Source organism: Drosophila eugracilis, unplaced genomic scaffold, assembly GCF_018153835.1.
Source record: "Drosophila eugracilis isolate 14026-0451.02 unplaced genomic scaffold, ASM1815383v1 contig_90, whole genome shotgun sequence".
Classification (NCBI taxonomy): domain Eukaryota; kingdom Metazoa; phylum Arthropoda; class Insecta; order Diptera; family Drosophilidae; genus Drosophila; species Drosophila eugracilis.
Window position 1 is genome coordinate 7,199,450 of NW_024573812.1, and position 17,893 is coordinate 7,217,342.

A 17,893-nucleotide genomic window follows, 5' to 3' on the forward strand; every position below is an offset into this window, starting at 1 on the left:
CCCGGCACATGCCTCAGTGGGCGTCTCGTTTCCCTCACATGCAACACTATCTCCAACTCATGTCTAACACGTAATTCAAAACAAAAAACAACGACCAAATACCCGACCTCCGGTATCAGTCCATATCCATTTCCTGCTGAGGGGGAGACCCTTTGAACGAAATGTTTGCATTTGTATAAAATAAATGTATTTTGTGTATGTGAAGCGACCTTGAACTTAAGTAGCAAATACTTAAAGCATTCGAATATCTTAAAACTTAGGGTACAATGATATTTAATAAATGGTACAATTTCACACTGATGCTATGTAAGCTAGAAGTTTTGGGATTTTTAAGGAATGGTTTGGTTTCATTCGAACTTCAAATAGAGATTCATTTTGGGTCAGGAATTACTTTTCGCATACGTCTAAAATATGTACAATTATGTAAATTACACTATAAGTAGTTATTAAATCACGTTGATCACAATCAGATAAGCACAACACTTTTTCGAATAGAGTAATGAAAAAGAAAAAGTGCACAAAATCAAAACGGAAGCAAATGAGTATGCACTTATTTCTAATACTGAACTAATTATCCAAGAACTCCCACTCGCTGGAGGTGTTCGAGTCACTGGTTGCTGGAGTTTCCTTGCGCAGAGGATCACCAGCTCGCCGAAAGTCAGGTAGGAAGCTGGTGTACTCCTCCTCGCCCCTTTCTTCATCCAGCATCAGCTTCGGCTTTGGCTGGCTTAGGACAAACTTAAGTGGTGCCATTTTGGGCTTCGAAGGGGCCAATGCTTTAATTCCATCCACAGGTTGACCAGCATGATAATCATCTGATGTGTTAAGTGGATTTTCCCGAGAAGTCGTTTGGACACAAGCCTCTTCCAAGTTCTTCGGATAACACTGAATTAAAGACTCGCTTAGCTTGGGAACATGTGCCTGGGCAGCAATAAGTTCTTCCTGGGACAACGGAGCTAGATGCACCTCTGGCAGATCAAGCTCGGCAGCTAGTGCCTTGGCCTTTTCCGCAACGGTCTTCTGCAAAGTAGTTGGACTTAGAGCATCGGGAAGGTGCTGAAGAAATGCTGCCTTCATGTCCAGTGGAGAAGCTAAGCCATTACTATGAGAAAGGAATTTGTTAAAAAAAAGGCTAAGAAAACAAAACTATATATTTACTTAATACACTTACTTTTCCATCTGGCAGTAACTGGCCTCCATTAGTGTGGCAGCATTGGTAAGAGGTAACCGAAGCTCATGGGTTTCGTGGCCTATCTCGACAATTCCCGTGACACTGGCCTCCGGCGGTTTGCAGACGGATGTCTTTCGAGTGGAATGGACGATGGACTGATCAAAATCCATTTGTCCGATGCGACGGAAGATTTCTAAGCGTCGGTCCTGATGACCCAGAGGAGACTCCACGGCCATTTCAATGGATACGTTTACGTCGGGTTCCACCGGTGACAGTTCAAAACACTCCTCTGCGCTTTGGAGCACGGCTTCCGCCTGAAGCTCCACCGGTGACTCAATCTGAGAGTAGTACGAAGATCCCAGAACAGGGACTGGAGGTGGCATTAGCGGATTAAAGATTACCTTGACTGTTTTATTTGGTGGCTCGGGCATAGGAGCCAGGCGCAGCAAAGTACGATCGCCCTCAAGAACAAAAATCTCTTTGCCACACACACTGAAGTCAAGGATCTTTCGGAATCCACGCGCCACAGCTTCTACTTTGAGTCGATCCAAGTTGAGAATGTACAGGGTGGCATCGTCATGTGTTACCATCAGCGAATCGTGTCCATCATATAGGTAAAGCTGCCGGAAGTTGCTGCTGGCCACGTAGCCCACACCTCCGTCATTAGTTTTAGATGATCCACACGGAGCTGCAGCCTTATTGTGACTGTTGGTCGGCTCACATCGTTGTTTGGGGTTTAGGATGGGAATCTCCCAGGTGGGGCTGCGCAGTACGGCGTCTCTGAAGAGCACGGTTTTGGAAACATTACCTTCGGCGTCAGCCACCCAGAAGCGCAGGCCAGGTCGACCGCAAACGAGACTTGGTTTATTTGTTGACTGCTTTTTAAGAAAGATTGCGCCACAGTCGATGAGCTGCTTGCGATCCTTCTTGCCCACCTGGATGATATTCCACTGCGAAGTATGAACGTCGAGCTGGCACACGATGCAACGATAGAGGGTGGCCACCAGTAGATGGCTTTGCTGCACGCTGAGCTGCACGATCTCATACGCCTCGCTTAAGATCTCAACGGATTTGCTAAGGTGCTATATTGAAGGGTTTCATTATGCTAATGCTGGTATTGAGTTGGCAGATGTAGAGCTTACCGCCTGGTAGTCCAACTCTGTAAGCACCACCACGCCTTGGCGATCGCCGGAGTAGAGTTTCATTCCATTCTTGGACCACTCACAGCAACTGACTACACACTTGTGCAAATCCCGAATGGTATAGCGCTCAATGGGCCGACTTCGGGTGCATGGAGCTACAAGGTCAAGGTCTTGTGGTAGCTCCTTCTGTATTTGGAAGATGCTAACCTGCCCGTTGGCGCACCCAGCCGCCACCATGTACTCTACCGAGTTAACAATCCGCACGCAAGTGATACGAGTGGCAATCTGAAAAGAGATGGGGAACAGTGACTTAATGGGGGAACCACACGCACATTCCCGGGAAACGAGAATGAGTCACTACCTACCTCCGCTTTAAGCTTCTGCATTTCGCCCGTGCGGCGGTTGTACCAAAATACTATGCCTGCATCGCTGCCCATGGCCAGGAACTGCTCGGTGGCGTCTACGCACGTCAGGTTCAGATTCGCCGGAAAGAAACCACGCTGCAACCGTGCTGGAATGTGGTCGATGACCTCCGTCAGTGGCGCCCATTCCCGGATGGAACACAACTCCTTGCTGTTAGCCATGTCCTTACTAGGGAAACTGCGCCTCAGGACGGGGATATCGTTATTCCACAAACGCTCTCCTTTTTACTGTGGCTCTCTGTTTTTTTCAGCTCAACACAACAATCAACAAAACCCCATCTGCTGACATCTGGCAACGCCCTCTGTATTCAAAAAGTGGACAGCCCTATTGTGCGCGTAATTTAAAAAAAAAAACAAGAGGAAACGCTATAGTCGAGTGCCGCGACTATAAGATAGCAGTTACTGTTTTACACAATTTTAAAATATTAATTTTGCTAGTGGAAATTCCCAAAGCGGAACCTATTTTTGGGAGAAAGCATGTTGAGTAACTGATAGTAACTTTCACTGCCCATGTGAGGCCTTATAACTTAAATTTCTTCATAAATAGCGAAATTTGAAAAATCTTTGGTAAATCGATAGATATTGACAAAAATATGTTATACAAGGTCAAACGAAAACATACTATATAATATTATGGACGCCACAGTTTTCCGCGGTTTGTGGGCGTTAGAGTGCGCGTGGCCGAATGAAATCTAGGGGCAAGTTGCGGTGGCATTTTTTAAATACGTATTCTTAAGCACAACTTTCTAGCACTTATAGTTCCCGAGATTTTCAATTTTTTTGGGTTTTGTAGGCGTTAAAGTGGGCGTGGCTTCATCGAAAAAAAAAAACAATTACACTTATAGTTACCAAGATATCAAGTTTTCTAGAAAATTCGAAAACCGTCTTTACTGAACCGTCGTACTGAATTTCAACTTTCTAACTCTAATAGTTCCCGAGATTTCAGCGATTTTAGTTTTTCGTGATTTGTGGGGGTGACAGGATGCTGCGCTGTCCAGGGAACCCAAGAATCTTCATGGTTAATCTCAACTTTGTATCAGTTATAGTTCCTGAGATCTCAGAGTTCATACGGACGGACGTACGGACAGTCGTACATGGCTCAATGACTTCGCTATTAATCCTGATCAAGAATATATATACTTTATAGGGTCGGAAACGCTCCCCTCTATCTGTTACATACTTTTCAACGAATCTAGTATACCCTTTTACTCTACGAGTAACGGGTATAATTACGGCAGCCGTCCAATTTTTAAATTTTTACTAGTTGGCAACTCTGAAAAACAGCTGTTGCAGGTGGGATCAATTTAGGGAGTGTATTTTTATTTGTTATTAGATTCCAAAGGAAATCAAATAAACCAAGATGCGGAAATACCAGCAGCTGGTGCTGCTGCTCATCTCGTGCCTCAGCGTGGGCATCCTCCTTATGTACAAAACAGAGAACAACCGTCTTAAGTATGTTCTCAAGTACGTTAACTTCTTTGGGCGCAACGACGCCGCTGTTCTTCGACGTCTAGAAAATGGAACCAAGGAGGATGGACCACAGGCAGTTTTATGGCGTCCCCTTCCGGTATGGCAGGTGATCGGCGACTCCTTTCACGCCTACTCCGCGTACTGGATACGCAACGAACTGGTGGCCGGTGGAGAGGCCCACGTGCTTGTCGTCGGGAAAAAAGGAGCAGTTGTGGATTTCCGATGTAGCCTAGATCTTTTGGGCGGACGCAGTGTGCAGGGAAAGTTCCGCTTCCAACGGGACTCTATCGAGAGCTTGGTGGACGACAAGTCTTCCAACTTCACCAGCTACCACTTCTTCTGCCAGGTGAGCCGAGATTTCGGTCAGCCCAGTAGTGTCTCCTTCACGGATATTACAACCACGAAGAACCCAGTGAAGCTACGTCTGCGGAACATTAAACCTGCAGGCCAGAAAAGCGACACCAAGATGGCAGCAGTTGCCTCACGCCTGCCGGTCACCGTGTGTGTGGATCTAGTAGGCTTTAATATAACTTCCAAGTTCGCTCGCAGTGAGAGTGGCCTGCTTCAGTTCTTTCTATTCCATCAGGCCATAGGAGTAGAACATTTTCTGGTCTACAACTACGACGAGCTGCCCGAGGAAGTGATCCACTTGCTGGACCGTACGAACGTGCACCTTTATGGTCTTCCATTCAACTTTCCCTTTCAACAAACTAACAAAACACTTTCCAAGATTCATCAACTAATTCTCACTGACTGCCTGCTGCGGAACGTGAACCACGCCAGCTTCACTCTTCTTCTCCGTCCCAATGAGCTGTTCTTTCCAAACTCTAGATTCTCTGTCGGCCAGGCAAAGGGATCGGTGCAGCAGCAGCTGAGACACTTCTCCTCCGAAACGACACGCTTTGAACTGGCCACCATGTCCGTGTGCTTCGATGAACGAAAGAAACTTCTGCCCGACAACGTTCAATACGATCCGGAACGAAGATCACCGTACAAAACATTGTTGAACCGCCTTGAGCTGCCGCCTGCACAAATTTTGGCCAGTACGACGGAGGTTGAACTCTCACTGTCAACCGGATTCGTTCATCGCTACGTGGACTGCGACCACGTGGGTAGCGATGGCTTGCACGACTGGCGAAATGCAGTGCGCGAGGACTTTATGGAACATATCAACGTGCTGCGCAACGAGGTGGACCTACTCATATAAGAACTTACGTTAATATTGTCTTTAGTTTGAGATTTACGCATAGCTTTGAGAGATTACATGACTGCCATAAAATGAATACAACTGAGTAACAACTTTGGTATATTGTATATATTATAGACAATTATAGACATCGGATTCAGCCGTATAGGTTTCCCGACTTCACCAAATCCAGTTTTATTTCATAGGTTGTTGCTTCCAACGCTTGGAGCTTTTACGCGTATTTAACTTAGAGTTACTTGAGGCGCTGCATGAGAGCCGCATTCTTAAGGCCAGCCTTCTCAATAGTGGAATTGTCGTCGCTCAGCTCTCGAGTGGGAAACGAAGAAACCAGGATGAAGTTACTGGTTGAGTACTGAGGCCGTGCCCTGCAAATAATGTTAATAAAAGTTAATCAGCTCGTAGGATCTCCGAGATAAGTGGCTTACGTTTGAATGAATCGCCGTATGTCAGAAACGGTGTGCGTCAGATTAAATTGCGCAGCTAGGCGCGAGCCATCGGCCAGACGAATCTGCAGAGTAGTGGACGGTGCTTCGGAATTCAAGTTAATGGCATCTCGGGCACTAGCCTCCTGGTTGGCTGTCTCACCGGGCGACAGTGCCACTGGAACTGTTGAAGCTTCGTTGACAATATTGGCCACGGGACTGCCCAGCTTCTGGCCGGATCCCTTGAATGTCTGCGGAGCTGCCTGACGTTTAAAGTCCTCATGCCGGTGGTCCTCTACATCCACATTGACCATGCGGCCCATCTCAAGCAGCTCTTGCGGAATTTCTCTGAAAGTGTATATATTTTAAATGGGTTTTAAGCAATTCTTAATTTTAATTTATGAAAGGTAACGAAACTTAAAATCAAAGGTAAAGTTGCACTATGATAATAAAAACGCAAAGGAAGGTATTTCAAATTCATTAGTACAAAGTTTAAAGGATTTATTGATTTTTCAGCTTTGCCCTAATCCCTGTTTCACTAATATCGGCTGGATATCATATAGCGGACTTGGATATGTCATGTCAAATTTATATGATTACCGTTTTGGGGGATGCACATGCATTCGTTGCTAAGGTATTAGCAATATCTGCACTCAGGGATGAACGCCACTTACCCGCGCATGACAGTCTCTAGGAATTCCTTGTTTTGTGGATCGTCGTAGTGACGCAGTTCGCCGCCATCAATGGAGAAACCCTGACTCCAGAGCTTCAACACCACTACTGGCTTGTTTTCGCTGCTTTGTGGCGGTTTATTGGTGCCCACAGCCGTGTGATCATTATCGGTCATGCCCAGCCGCATGCCTTGGCCCCAGACGGCGCCACTAGCTCCACCTCCGCTGCCGCTGCTAGTGGAGGGACCCACCTCTGCAATGTTCTGCTCCTGCGCAGAACGCATCATGTCGGTGAGCTGTTCGCGGAAATTTTTACGCTTCGGCGGGCCCAGGACCTGTTGACCGGATCGATCTGAGCCGCCTGCATAGAAGGCCTGCTGGTCGTCATCGCTGGATGGCTCTTTGGACATGTCACTAAGGGTGGCGAATCTAGGGGGAATTCGGGTTATTTTGGGTTTTTGTAGCTTGTTATCTCTCACTTTGGCTTGGATTTGGACGCAGCCGGTGCGATGTCCACTGGAGCTGACGATGAGGCATCAGAACTTTTAGTTGCTTGGGCAGCAGGTACTGCTGCACTTGCTCCACTACTTGACGTCGGCTTGGGTTTTGGATTGTCCGCGTGGCCCACGGATGGCACCGGAACCGGCAAATCTACCTGGGTGCTCCAATAGTTTCCCAAGGCGTGCTAGAATCGAACAATTTGCGAATATAGTCGCTTTAGTTCTGTGTGCATTTGCTGCATCATTGTTGTCGCCGGCTCTGCGATAGCTCACCTCTATGTCCCAGTCGCAGCTGGACAGGTAGAACCTGGCCACATTTTCGTCGGTTCCGGTGATTTCTATGAATTGTGCAATCAAATCGCCGCGCGCGGCCATTTTAACAGTGTTTTTTAATTTATTTTCAGCAGCAAATGATTGACAAAAAATCGTACACCAGTGTGACCCCACGAAAAGCACAACAATGTCTGACCAGTGTTTGCCAGTCCAAAGTAAAATCCCAGACAGTGTTGACAAGTGACCAATGGCAACAAGCACTGGTCACACTAATACCCAGAATTTAAATTTCAAAAATCAGTTCAACTTATAGTAATTTTGTATTGTTTATTGGTCGTATATTATATTACAGCATTCACAATTTAATTAAATAGCAACTAAATAACAATAACTATACATATAACGAAGTATCCAAAGCTTTACATCACCCACCGATATGCGTATAAAAAATAAAAAAGTATTTGGGTTTTTAATCAGTTGAGTTTTTCTGAAAATATAAAATTAGAAACAATTGTAACACGATTTTAAAACTTGAGAGAACGATTTAAGCATATCATATTATGAATTATATATATTTAGTAGGAACCTAAAAATTTCCCATTTAGAACACCAAATGACCCAGTTTTAGTTTTTGTGAAGCGTCTGAATGTTCTATGAGGTTAGTAAAGTGCATGCCCAATAAAGAAACTTGTGCTCCGCTTATACATTTATTGTAAACAATTCCAAAAGTAAATGGTAAATATCCACTGGCGCAGGCTGCATACAACTTTGGGCTCCATCATAGTACCTATTTCGACAGCAACTTGCCCTGGAAATGTGGACAAACGGCGGGTAATATGTATTAGGAGTGAGGCGAGAGGTGTGATAGTGTCGAGTATCGAGTATTGAGTGTGATTCCCAGTGAGGTATATGCATGAAAGATAATCGAACATTTTAATGGGCACGATTCAGCGTCTGGAGCCAGCTTGCTATACCTTCCTTACCTGTAGGTAGTAGTTGGCCAGCACCGTCAATCCGACTCCCAAACCAACGGCCACCACGTGGCTCAGATGCAGGTTGGGTAGCGGACGGCGCTTACGCAGCAGGAAGGACAGCAGCGAACCCTTGCGATCCGAGTAAGGCGGATAACGTGCTCTGGAGGAAAGTCATAAATACAGCCATAAAAAACAGAAAACAATTAAAAATCTGAAAACTCACGATGCCAATTTCTCGCCAACCGCCGACAAATTTTTGCCCAGGCAAGACTTTTTGTGAGTGAACGTCTCAAAGCCATACTTTCCGTGATAGCTGCCCATTCCACTCATGCCAACGCCTCCGAAAGGCAGCACATCAACTGTGGAACGAGGAAATGTTAGTTAAGAAACCTGCCAAACACCCGGAGCATTTTGTTATTTGCAAAATAAATAGCTGCGAATGCAGATTGGTTAATAGAAACACAACACAAAACAACTTTCAATTTTGCAAATAACAAAGTATCAGTAGAGATACTATACTATATATTAGCAACATTACGTCTAAATAGGTAGCTTCTACTGTAACCGCACCAAATCTTTGTTAGCACCCTTAATATTAATTTACTATTTGCCATTCTTAACCAAGTGTTTAAGCGTTAATCATAAATTTTGCCAAGTCGAAAATGCATACATATAAAATCCACCATCCACCATCCACCGTCCACCTTCCGAAACCAAAAAGCACAGAGCTTTAATTAAAATTCAAAACAATGTGCATACTATTTGAATAATGAAGGGTTTTGTTTTACGTTTTGAGCTGTCTTTATCCGTATTCTCGTTGTGGTGTCTAGGAATTTTAGGAATTAGCATTTCAAATATGGATTGCTGGAGTGCACTTAGCCGGCTACTTAAGATTCGTGTAAATAACGTTTAACACCAAGTATCGGTGCACTACACAAAAGTCATTAGGGTAGGTGGTGCCTGACTATAACTACAGAGATCTCTTAACTATATACATTATCTTAGCCAAATACCTCCACAGTGCATTATGGTTTCGTTGCTGCAGAATCCGCCGCTAGTGGTGTTCGTCCTGAACTGTTCGACTAGCTTATTCGAGTTGGAGAACACGTAAATAACTAGTGGTTTCTCTCTAATTACGGGGATTGGGGAGAACATTATAAATATAATAGATTAAGTACGATACGGTTAGAGATCCTTGAGCATCGTTAAGGACTTGCAAAAAACAAGAGTTACACATTAAAGACAAAAACAAGTGAGAATTTCCAGATCTGTGCGAAAGAATTTCGAAGATTCGAGAAATAATACCAATATACACAAACAGATCTGCAAATATCAATGATATATATATACAGATGTATGAACAATGACTAGTGTAGAAGGTGTAGCTACTAAAATCCGCTGGCCTGGAGGTATCAATTCATCTACAACAGGGGAGCTGTATAAGAATAATTTTAATCACCGTCACCAAACAAGGCTTTATAAATTACAGGTATGCAGAGCACTTAGCAAGTTGGGGAGATTTAAGATTTGAGATTGGGAGAAACCAAAACCGTAGAGGACAAGCAAGCAACGGACTACACGCCGAGCAGCCGCATTCATTATCATTATCATTATCATTATCCACATCCATTAGCATCTCGATTGGATTGATTTAAAGGTTGACTGGTATACTCTCTTACCGGCGTAGTGCATTATCGTGTCGTTCACGCACAGTCCGCCCGACTGGGTGCCGTTTATGAACAAATTCTGAACCTCTGTTTCCGACGTGAAAATATACAGGACAAGTGGACTCTCTCTAAGAGAAAAACATTGCGAATCGGACATTGGTTGTTGTAGTTTGTATTCGTGAGGTGATTAAATGGTAAACGGGCAACGACAATGGACTGCGGGGACTTAGCTTGGCCCACGGAATGGCATACCTGGCATTGATGAACTTAATGGCATCGTAGGCACTCTCTACATTGAAGATGGGCAAGATGGGGCCAAAGATTTCCTCCTCCATAATAGGATCAGATTCCTTCACATCCACCAGGATAGTGGGCTCAATAAAACGCTCGCTGACATCGTAGTTGCCACCGACTGCCACGCGACCTGACTTCATCAGACCAAGGAGGCGTCTAAAATATAAAATTATATTGTTATCATCTTTCAACCTGTTTCACATAGATAAACCTACTGGAAGTTGTTGGCATTGATCACGCGACTTAGATCCGGACTGCTCTGGATATTCTCGCCGTACCACTCCTTTAGCACGTCCTTGGCCTCTGCAATAAACTTCTCCTGCACCTCCTTGGAGCAGAGAATGTAGTCCGGAGCGATGCAGGTCTGTCCGCAGTTGATCAGCTTGCCCCACAAGATGCGTTTGACAGCAGTACGCAGTTCCACCGACTTGTCAATGTAGCAGGGACTGTAAATATTCCATTAGTTTTTTTGGGTTTCGTAAATGATGATCAAAGCGGGCTCACCTTTTGCCACCCAACTCCAAGGTGGTGGGGGTTAAGTACTTGTTGGCTGCAGCGTGGATGATCTTGCCCACACGCGTAGATCCCGTATAGAAGATGTAGTCGAAGCGCTGGTTAAGCAGCTCAGCAGTTTCGCTGGGTCCACCGCAGACAACTGGAAAGCAGTCCTGAAAAATTGAGGTATAGTAATTAAGCTTTAGTCACTTTTTCAACAATTTTATATAGTTTGCTAGTACATAATGAAAATATGTATAAATCTTAATTGATAAATTTAAAAATGACATTGGTTATAAAAACAATCAAGCTTGGATTCGAAAACTTTTCAAATTGCATTCGCCTCATAAATTTCACAGTAATTCCCTTGCTTAGACTGCTGTTTTAAAGTTAATTTGGTCACAGCTAACATTTCCAAACTCTAAACTGAATACGTATTTTACGGAATTCTGTACAAACAGGTTAATGCGACACCTCAGTTTATGTCGAGCTGTTTCGGTGCTTGGGGCTTAGCTAATTTCATCAGATGATTCGGCAGCGATACTCACATTATCCAAATATTTTGGAATGACATCGGCAATGAACTTGGCGCAGTTGGCGGCAATCTCGCTGGGCTTGATCACCACACAGTTTCCGGCGGCGATGGCGGAGGCCACGGGCACTAGCAGCAGCTGCAGTGGGTAGTTCCAGGCGCCGATCACCAGGACAACGCCAAAGGGATCATTGTAGATCTGGACATCGTCCATCAGGTTAACAAACGACTTGGAGGGCTAATCAGGAAATCAGAAAATTGCAAATTAAGGAGAATATTTCACAATACTGCATTGAGATATAACACACCTTCTCCGACTGCACCCACTCGTCGAGGTGGAACAGAATGTGCTTGATGTCGTTCTTCATGAACTCGGTCTCTACGATGAGACTCTCCTGCTTGGGACGCCGCAGATCCGCGTCCAAGGCGCTGATGATCTCGTTCTCATGCTCCTCATAGCAACGCAGCAGATTCTCCAGCTGCTTGCGTCTGAAATAAGAAGCGAAAGCGGAATCCAAATCCGAGTCCAAAAAATGAAAAATAATTAATGGACAAATGATGATGATGATGGGACAAGTTCCGCGGTAGGAGCGCGAAACAAAGACCAAAACAAAATCAATACTAATCACAATGCACGAGAGGCGCTTGGGGAAGGTCAATGCTAGTTATACGCCCGGTTATGAGAAGTTCTACGTTTGTGGCTCTGGTGACTCAACTCTGGGCATCAGAACCGTGGAAACCGGCTTGACAACCCGATGGTGCTCTACTTTGACCTGACACACGGCTGGAGATAATCGCAGTGCCCGCTGGAGGAGGGAGCCAGTCAAGGTGATCCGGAGCAGCAGGTGAACAGCCCCGGAGGTGCACTTGCAATTCAATTGAAATATTTGCTCATGACAAACATAAAGCCATAAACAGACAGCCGATTGCCGATCGTTGTGAATATAAATAAAGCAATTAGCCGCACAGTGTCCGATATAGTGGCCCGTATTGGAACTACAGGAGAACTTGCCTAAATCTTAACTACCACTAGACATTTTATAGCTTTTCGTGAACAATGTTACTGAACTCAACACACATTATACTTTTAATACAATATTAAAAATAGTTACTAAATATTCTCGCATTAAATAATTGGTCTGTTTATGACCACAACGAGTTAAAAGTTTACTGAACACAGTCATAGCAATTATAATAAAATGCAAATATATATATTAATATTACTGTTATTAACTTATTACTGTGTCCTTAATTACAATGCTTTAAAAGTTTATTATAATAGAGAAAATCCATTAGTTTTAAAGGTGCAGTAAAATCTACAATAAGAACTGTCATTATATAAATATTAATCTGCCTCTGGTTAAGATGTATGTATGTTGTTTCTCCATAACTTAGGATTATTTAAAGTGGTAAGATAACTAACTAAATAAACAAATACGTTGGAATGTCAGATTAACCAGAATGTTAAAACATTAAAAATAATAATTCAAATTTTATTCCCTTTAATTAAATCATTTTTATCAAACTAACTATTACTAGCCGTCAAACTAACAATCGTCGGTAAGCATCTATTATTTATCAAACATCCAAGTTGTTAAGTTTTTTGCTAGTCCCTGCTATTGAAGCTCAACTGTATCCAGCAAATGTATTTAAATATAATCAAAGAGCCGCGCTTTGGAGTAGAAGTTGCTAGAGGCGAAAAACAGTCAAAGAACGTGTTCATTTGTCCGGATCTATTTGAAAGATCATGGAATTAAACGGCCAGCAGCCAACAGCCAACAGCCTTGGGCTGAGATTCTTCCGCACTTCCGTTTCACACTTCGCACTCAAAACTATCGGCTGGCATATCGCCTGTTTTGTCTATTTCCACAGCCATTGCTATGTATCTCTATCTTTTTGTTTATTAACATATCCATAAACGAGTATGAGTGTGCATGTTTGAGTTCGTGCCCATTGTCTGATGACAGCTATTTTCGGTCGGGACGTGGAAATGGAAATGGAAATGGCAATTATTCCGGTTACATGTTTCGAATTCAGTCCGCCGTTGTCTAATTGCATTCAAAGTACAACCACTTGGCGGAGTCAAAGTTCCCGCAGCGCGAGCTCATTAATGCATATCGGAATATCGGGCAGTATACACATATATACTTAGTCCATATGGCTAGACTTTAGCATCTCTCCACACCAGAGTGCTCCACTATCTGGGATTCTTATCATCGGCGAGGAAAAGCTTCGAGGGCGTGTGGCTCAAAGGTCAAAGCTTTCCGTTGCGTGTGAAAGTCGGTGGGATGGAGATCTCTGGATTACGTTGTCCCAAATGGAACAATAACCATGAAAAGTTATTACGACTCCGAGCCGAGATTGTATTTCGGAAACTGCCTGCCGCAATAGCATTGTGGTAACAACTTGTACTTGTAACGAGAGTAACCAGTGGCACAGTGGTTGGCCATTAGCGTTTATTAAAACTACTATTTAATAATAACATTAATAGTTCTTTAATTCTTTTTATCTATATTCTACTGATTTCTACTGTTTTATTTAACTTAGGGAAATGACAAACAAAATGGATAGATAAACACACGGAAATATAAATATTGCATATTTATGTTTCGTCAATAAAACAGCATTTTGTTTTGTTTTAGGATTATCTCAAAAATAGTTGAAAAAACGGAGTTTACGCGATATATATTTTGTAAATTGAAAGTATTTTAATAGAATAACTAATTTATATCATAATTTTGATTTAATTTATGATTGTATTTAAATCACAAAAACACAAATCAATTTCAAATCTTGCCAAATTAAATCATTAAATAAAGAGAAACAAGATATACAAATCGAATCAAATAAAAGTCAAATTATACAAAATTTGCCAGTCAAATCAAATGGAAAAACATAAATAAAGATACAAATTCCAAAAATTAAATTTGAATAAAAAAATAAAATTATAAGAAAAAACTTGAAAAATTAAAATAATTGTCAGGACATTGAGATTTTTCTTCGGATCCTAGCTCTAACCACTGTAACTAACGGAATACATGACATAATCTCGACTGTAACTCAAAACGATTGCCCAAAACTAAGGAGCCTTTGCGAAAACAAAAACAAAAAGCAAATATTTGCCGAAATAAAGGTAAACTCACCGAAAGCTGACGTTCCTGGTCTTTCCACTCGAAAAGGCTAGGCGGGCGCGTTGCAACGTCTGATCGTTGTCGTTGTTGTAGTTGGTTTTGGAAGTTGATGTTTCCAGTTGGGCCATTGTTTTTGTTGTTGTTTTTATTCGTAGGAGGCAATTGGTTTTTTTTACATACGCAATAGCAACATGCAACACGCATACATACGGGAGGATAACGACGAAAACGGCAAAACAAAAAATTGAAATAAAAATCAAATCAAACTAAAATAAGGCGCTTAATGTACGTTACGTGCACGACGTTATATATTTATATGTGTGTGCATACACATATGTGTATAAGAGTTAATAATCGTTACACATCTTTTTCTCTCGCTTGCAATAAATTGCCTAATTGGACACTCACATCGTCGAAATTGGCCATTCTGTCGGATTCGGATTGGAGCTGCTCTGGTTGTTGTTGCTTTTCCGGTTGTGATGTGAAGATCCCAATTGGACTTTCAGTTTCTGGTTCTGCGTATCAGGAGAAACCGGGAGCGGGATACAGAGAGAGAAAAAGAGGATGATAGAAAGAGAGGAGGAGGGCGTAAGAGGGAGGCACTGAGAAACGTAAACAACACTGACACTCTTTCACTTTCATTCGCATCTACCGTTTTTTTCTCGGCTGTCTTCTGTTTGTTGTTAATATTATATGTATGTACTTTTTGGTACTGTCAACAGGCAGAAATCAAGGCGCATGCAATTCACGCGCTTCTCCAACCGTTCACCGCGACAACAAAAACTTGTATACTTCAAGATTTTGGATCGGATCTAGATGCGAAACTAAACGACAGTGTGACCGTGCCGTGACATACAAAAAATGACCAAAGAGCACTAGTTAATATACCAATTGGAATCTAGTTAGACTTTTCAAGAACTATGTTCTTTTTCGAAATTCGATCATTATTTACAGATTTTCATTAGAAAAAAGAATAAGACGCTCTTATTAATGGTTACAGCGGCAAAAACAAAAGAATGAAAAAAGAAAATTATAACAAAATACTACCAAGATACATTTAAACAACTTAGTTAAGTTTTTAGCTCAAAAAACCTGAATTATTTAAAAGAACAAATGTAATGTAGCATGGTTTTTGTCGCGACTAAGTTCAGTGTTGGTTAACGATTTTCTGCCAAATAACATTTAAAAGCGGTAAATTTAAACTACACAAATAATAAACCATTTACGAACAATTGAATTGTTTTTAGTTAGACAATACTTTAAAACAACACCAGCTTTTAGCTATAAACACTACTCAGCTGTTAAAAGCAACTGGTTGCTAATCAAGTTGCACAATTTAATTACGCTAAAATAAATTAACATATCCAGTCTTTCGCCAGAAAACAGCAGGTTTACTTAAATAACACTTGTTTGATACAATATTTAAGAGTCCCCGAGAACACAACACACCTTTTTCAACGCAAATGCCGGCTGACACTGAATGGATTATTACTTCACAAGCCCAAAATATACTCGACTAGAGGCGCTGGCTTTCATTATCAGCCCCAAATGCATGTGTATTTCATTCAGAATGTATGTACAAACGCTATACCCGCACTATATACAAACTGATATGGACGCTGGATTTCAGATCGGGGAAAGTCAAGCGTGTCGCTCCGATAACGAATCAGTGTGTTTTGGACTCGGTTAATATAATTTTAGAGCATTTAGAGCGCTATATCGGCTAATCGGCTATTATCTATGGCGGTTTTGATAGTTGTACATAGTTTTCCCCCTTATTTACAAAACGGATTCATAATGCTACCTTTAAACGGAACACCTATGGGTGTATATTGCACTTTTGTCTTTTCCGATAATGTTGCTTGGTAACGATGATTCTGATTATTGAGTTGGGTAATAACGATCATTCTGATTAAACAATAAACAAATTATAAGAAGTCAGCATGAGTGGCCAAAATGAATATATAGTGGATGTATTTAAGGACTATTTAAATTAAGCTGTTTTAAATTGTTTTAGGATGGGAAAGGTTAATGCATTTTTCGATAGAAATACGATAAAAATCTTCTGTTATTCGATTTTTATTACATTTTATGACCGCCCTTTATGATATTCAAAAGTAGGTTCATACTAATTAATTGTCTTAAAACCCTTTTTGAGCTTACTACTAAATAAAAAATAATAGATAGATTGTTATAATTTTACATATCGGAATAATTCTTTGTGTCATAAATTAATATATTCTAAGTTATGTTTTAATCGAAAGATTTCCAAATAGTTGAATAATTCAAATTATTTAAGTTCCGCTGACAATATTATTATTACGGTAATACACCTTTTATTCTAGTTAATCACTTTGACTTACCTATGTTGATGACGGTAGTTATCGCTCGATCTCCTGCAGTTTTAATGGTAAATCAATAAAATCGGCCACTTCCGAATAAAAGGCATATAATGGCTTACCATTAGGTTGAGCTCCATTGGTCTCCGGATATGGTTTAATCGCATTGTCAAACATTATTGCGCGTTTAATGGCGGTTCTTTGATTAAAATTAGTTTGTTTAGTACACTTTTAATAGCCGAAAATCTGGCGTAGTTCCCATAAAAGTAAGGTAATAAATGTCAACTGTAAAAGTGGCAAATATTCGAACGAGCTTAAGAGCTGTGCAAACTCAAATGGGCAAACCAAATCGGCAAAACACTATTATATAACAATGTCAAGTTGTCCTCGTGGGAAAATCAATTAAATTCCCAGGTGCAATACTGCTTAAAAAATCCTTATTCTCTTATAGGTAAAGTAATTAAATTTTCTTTTCAAAACAGCTTTGTTTTATTAATGTTATGGGAATGTCTACCCAAACATCTATTTAGGTGGCAAACAATATTTTTTGTGTTTATCTAACAAGGTTATTATTATTACTTTTATCGATTTAAAGGTAGTTCTTAAAACAATCATATATTCCTATATATCAAAGCGATAAATTAGATTAAAAAACTAATATCAAATAAAAGTACTTTGTAGTTAACAGAGGTAAAAAAAATGTTTTCCTGGAACTCTTTTTAAATAAAAATTGAGCTGGTTATGTTTCTTGACTTTGAGTGCGTGTTATAACAGCTACAAAATTAAAGCGTCAAACCGAAATAAAGATGTTTTAAGTTTGTACAAATTGAACTTTAAATAATTTTAATAATAATAATAATTTATTTCATATGTTAGAGCTGTGAAAAGCTTTTATTTTTCAGCTAACGAATGGTAGATAAAAGGTGAACAAAAGTCTAGTTGGCATCCAAGTGCAGTGGCACTCCATAATCAGTTTCAAGTTCAACCGCCTGCGGACACTGCGCGTCATGCAAATACGACTGTTGCCCAACACTCGATGAGTTAATACGAATTGATTAGCACAGTGGATAGTGATTTTTTTTTTTTGACGGTACGGGGATCACGTTTCTGTATGACAACATATTCAGCATTCGGCATTAATCATGTAACTGGATTCGGTTTGCTTTGGCTTTTGGCTCCAGTT

The 17,893-nt window shown here is 41.4% G+C and overlaps 4 protein-coding genes across 12 annotated transcripts; 1 reads left to right on the forward strand and 3 right to left on the reverse strand.

The window, feature by feature from the left end:
• Positions 1-164: 164 nt before the first annotated feature.
• Positions 165-3,001, reverse strand: LOC108113317 (WD repeat-containing protein CG11141). Its single transcript, XM_017223873.1, has 4 exons — positions 2,679-3,001; positions 2,314-2,598; positions 1,172-2,253; positions 165-1,102 (listed from the first exon to the last, which is right to left on the reverse strand). The coding sequence occupies exons 1-4, from the start codon at positions 2,895-2,897 to the stop codon at positions 568-570; spliced, it is 2,121 nt and encodes a 706-aa protein (XP_017079362.1). The 5' UTR covers positions 2,898-3,001; the 3' UTR covers positions 165-567.
• A 1,014-nt stretch (positions 3,002-4,015) lies between these two features.
• Positions 4,016-5,501, forward strand: LOC108113236. Its single transcript, XM_017223779.2, has one exon. The coding sequence runs from the start codon at positions 4,096-4,098 to the stop codon at positions 5,410-5,412; it is 1,317 nt and encodes a 438-aa protein (XP_017079268.1). The 5' UTR covers positions 4,016-4,095; the 3' UTR covers positions 5,413-5,501.
• Positions 5,502-5,505: 4 nt separating this feature from the next.
• LOC108113237 (NSFL1 cofactor p47) lies at positions 5,506-7,455 on the reverse strand. Its single transcript, XM_017223780.1, has 5 exons — positions 7,279-7,455; positions 6,985-7,190; positions 6,509-6,934; positions 5,838-6,182; positions 5,506-5,777 (listed from the first exon to the last, which is right to left on the reverse strand). The coding sequence occupies exons 1-5, from the start codon at positions 7,378-7,380 to the stop codon at positions 5,645-5,647; spliced, it is 1,212 nt and encodes a 403-aa protein (XP_017079269.1). The 5' UTR covers positions 7,381-7,455; the 3' UTR covers positions 5,506-5,644.
• Positions 7,456-7,585: 130 nt separating this feature from the next.
• On the reverse strand, positions 7,586-16,994 carry LOC108112620 (aldehyde dehydrogenase, dimeric NADP-preferring). Of its 9 annotated transcripts, none has more exons than XM_017222719.2 (13): positions 16,833-16,991; positions 16,735-16,767; positions 14,780-14,886; positions 14,384-14,442; positions 11,549-11,729; positions 11,257-11,478; positions 10,718-10,881; positions 10,429-10,659; positions 10,172-10,369; positions 9,932-10,047; positions 8,476-8,611; positions 8,262-8,412; positions 7,586-7,765 (listed from the first exon to the last, which is right to left on the reverse strand). In XM_017222719.2, exons 1-13 carry the CDS (start codon positions 16,885-16,887, stop codon positions 7,748-7,750), a joined length of 1,671 nt encoding a protein of 556 aa, XP_017078208.1. In that variant the 5' UTR covers positions 16,888-16,991; the 3' UTR covers positions 7,586-7,747. The 9 variants fall into 9 exon arrangements, with proteins under 9 accessions (XP_017078208.1, XP_017078206.1, XP_017078203.1 ...); XM_017222717.2 differs by lacking the exon at positions 9,932-10,047 and adding an exon at positions 9,266-9,381 and having other exon boundaries at positions 16,833-16,984; XM_017222714.2 differs by lacking the exon at positions 7,586-7,765 and adding an exon at positions 7,973-8,086 and having other exon boundaries at positions 8,253-8,412; positions 16,833-16,994.
• Positions 16,995-17,893: the final 899 nt, after the last annotated feature.

Excerpts from the sequence above, each read along its gene's own strand:
- LOC108113317 (XM_017223873.1), bottom strand. The coding sequence starts at position 2,897 with ATGGCTAACAGCAAGGAGTTGTGTTCCATCCGGGAATGGGCGCCACTG. Across the intron at positions 2,254-2,313 it reads CAGAGTTGGACTACCAGGCG|CACCTTAGCAAATCCGTTGA; the intron begins GTAAGCTCTACA and ends CCTTCAATATAG. Across the intron at positions 1,103-1,171 it reads AGTTACTGCCAGATGGAAAA|TAATGGCTTAGCTTCTCCAC; the intron begins GTAAGTGTATTA and ends CCTTTCTCATAG.
- LOC108113236 (XM_017223779.2), top strand. The coding sequence starts at position 4,096 with ATGCGGAAATACCAGCAGCTGGTGCTGCTGCTCATCTCGTGCCTCAGC.
- LOC108113237 (XM_017223780.1), bottom strand. The coding sequence starts at position 7,380 with ATGGCCGCGCGCGGCGATTTGATTGCACAATTCATAGAAATCACCGGA. Across the intron at positions 7,191-7,278 it reads GCTGCGACTGGGACATAGAG|CACGCCTTGGGAAACTATTG; the intron begins GTGAGCTATCGC and ends GTTCGATTCTAG. Across the intron at positions 6,183-6,508 it reads CTAGAGACTGTCATGCGCGG|AGAAATTCCGCAAGAGCTGC; the intron begins GTAAGTGGCGTT and ends ATACACTTTCAG.
- LOC108112620 (XM_017222714.2), bottom strand. The coding sequence starts at position 16,887 with ATGTTTGACAATGCGATTAAACCATATCCGGAGACCAATGGAGCTCAA. Across the intron at positions 10,882-11,256 it reads TTCCAAAATATTTGGATAAT|GACTGCTTTCCAGTTGTCTG; the intron begins GTGAGTATCGCT and ends TCAATTTTTCAG. Across the intron at positions 8,612-9,931 it reads CACGATAATGCACTACGCCG|TTGATGTGCTGCCTTTCGGA; the intron begins GTAAGAGAGTAT and ends CTCGTTCCACAG.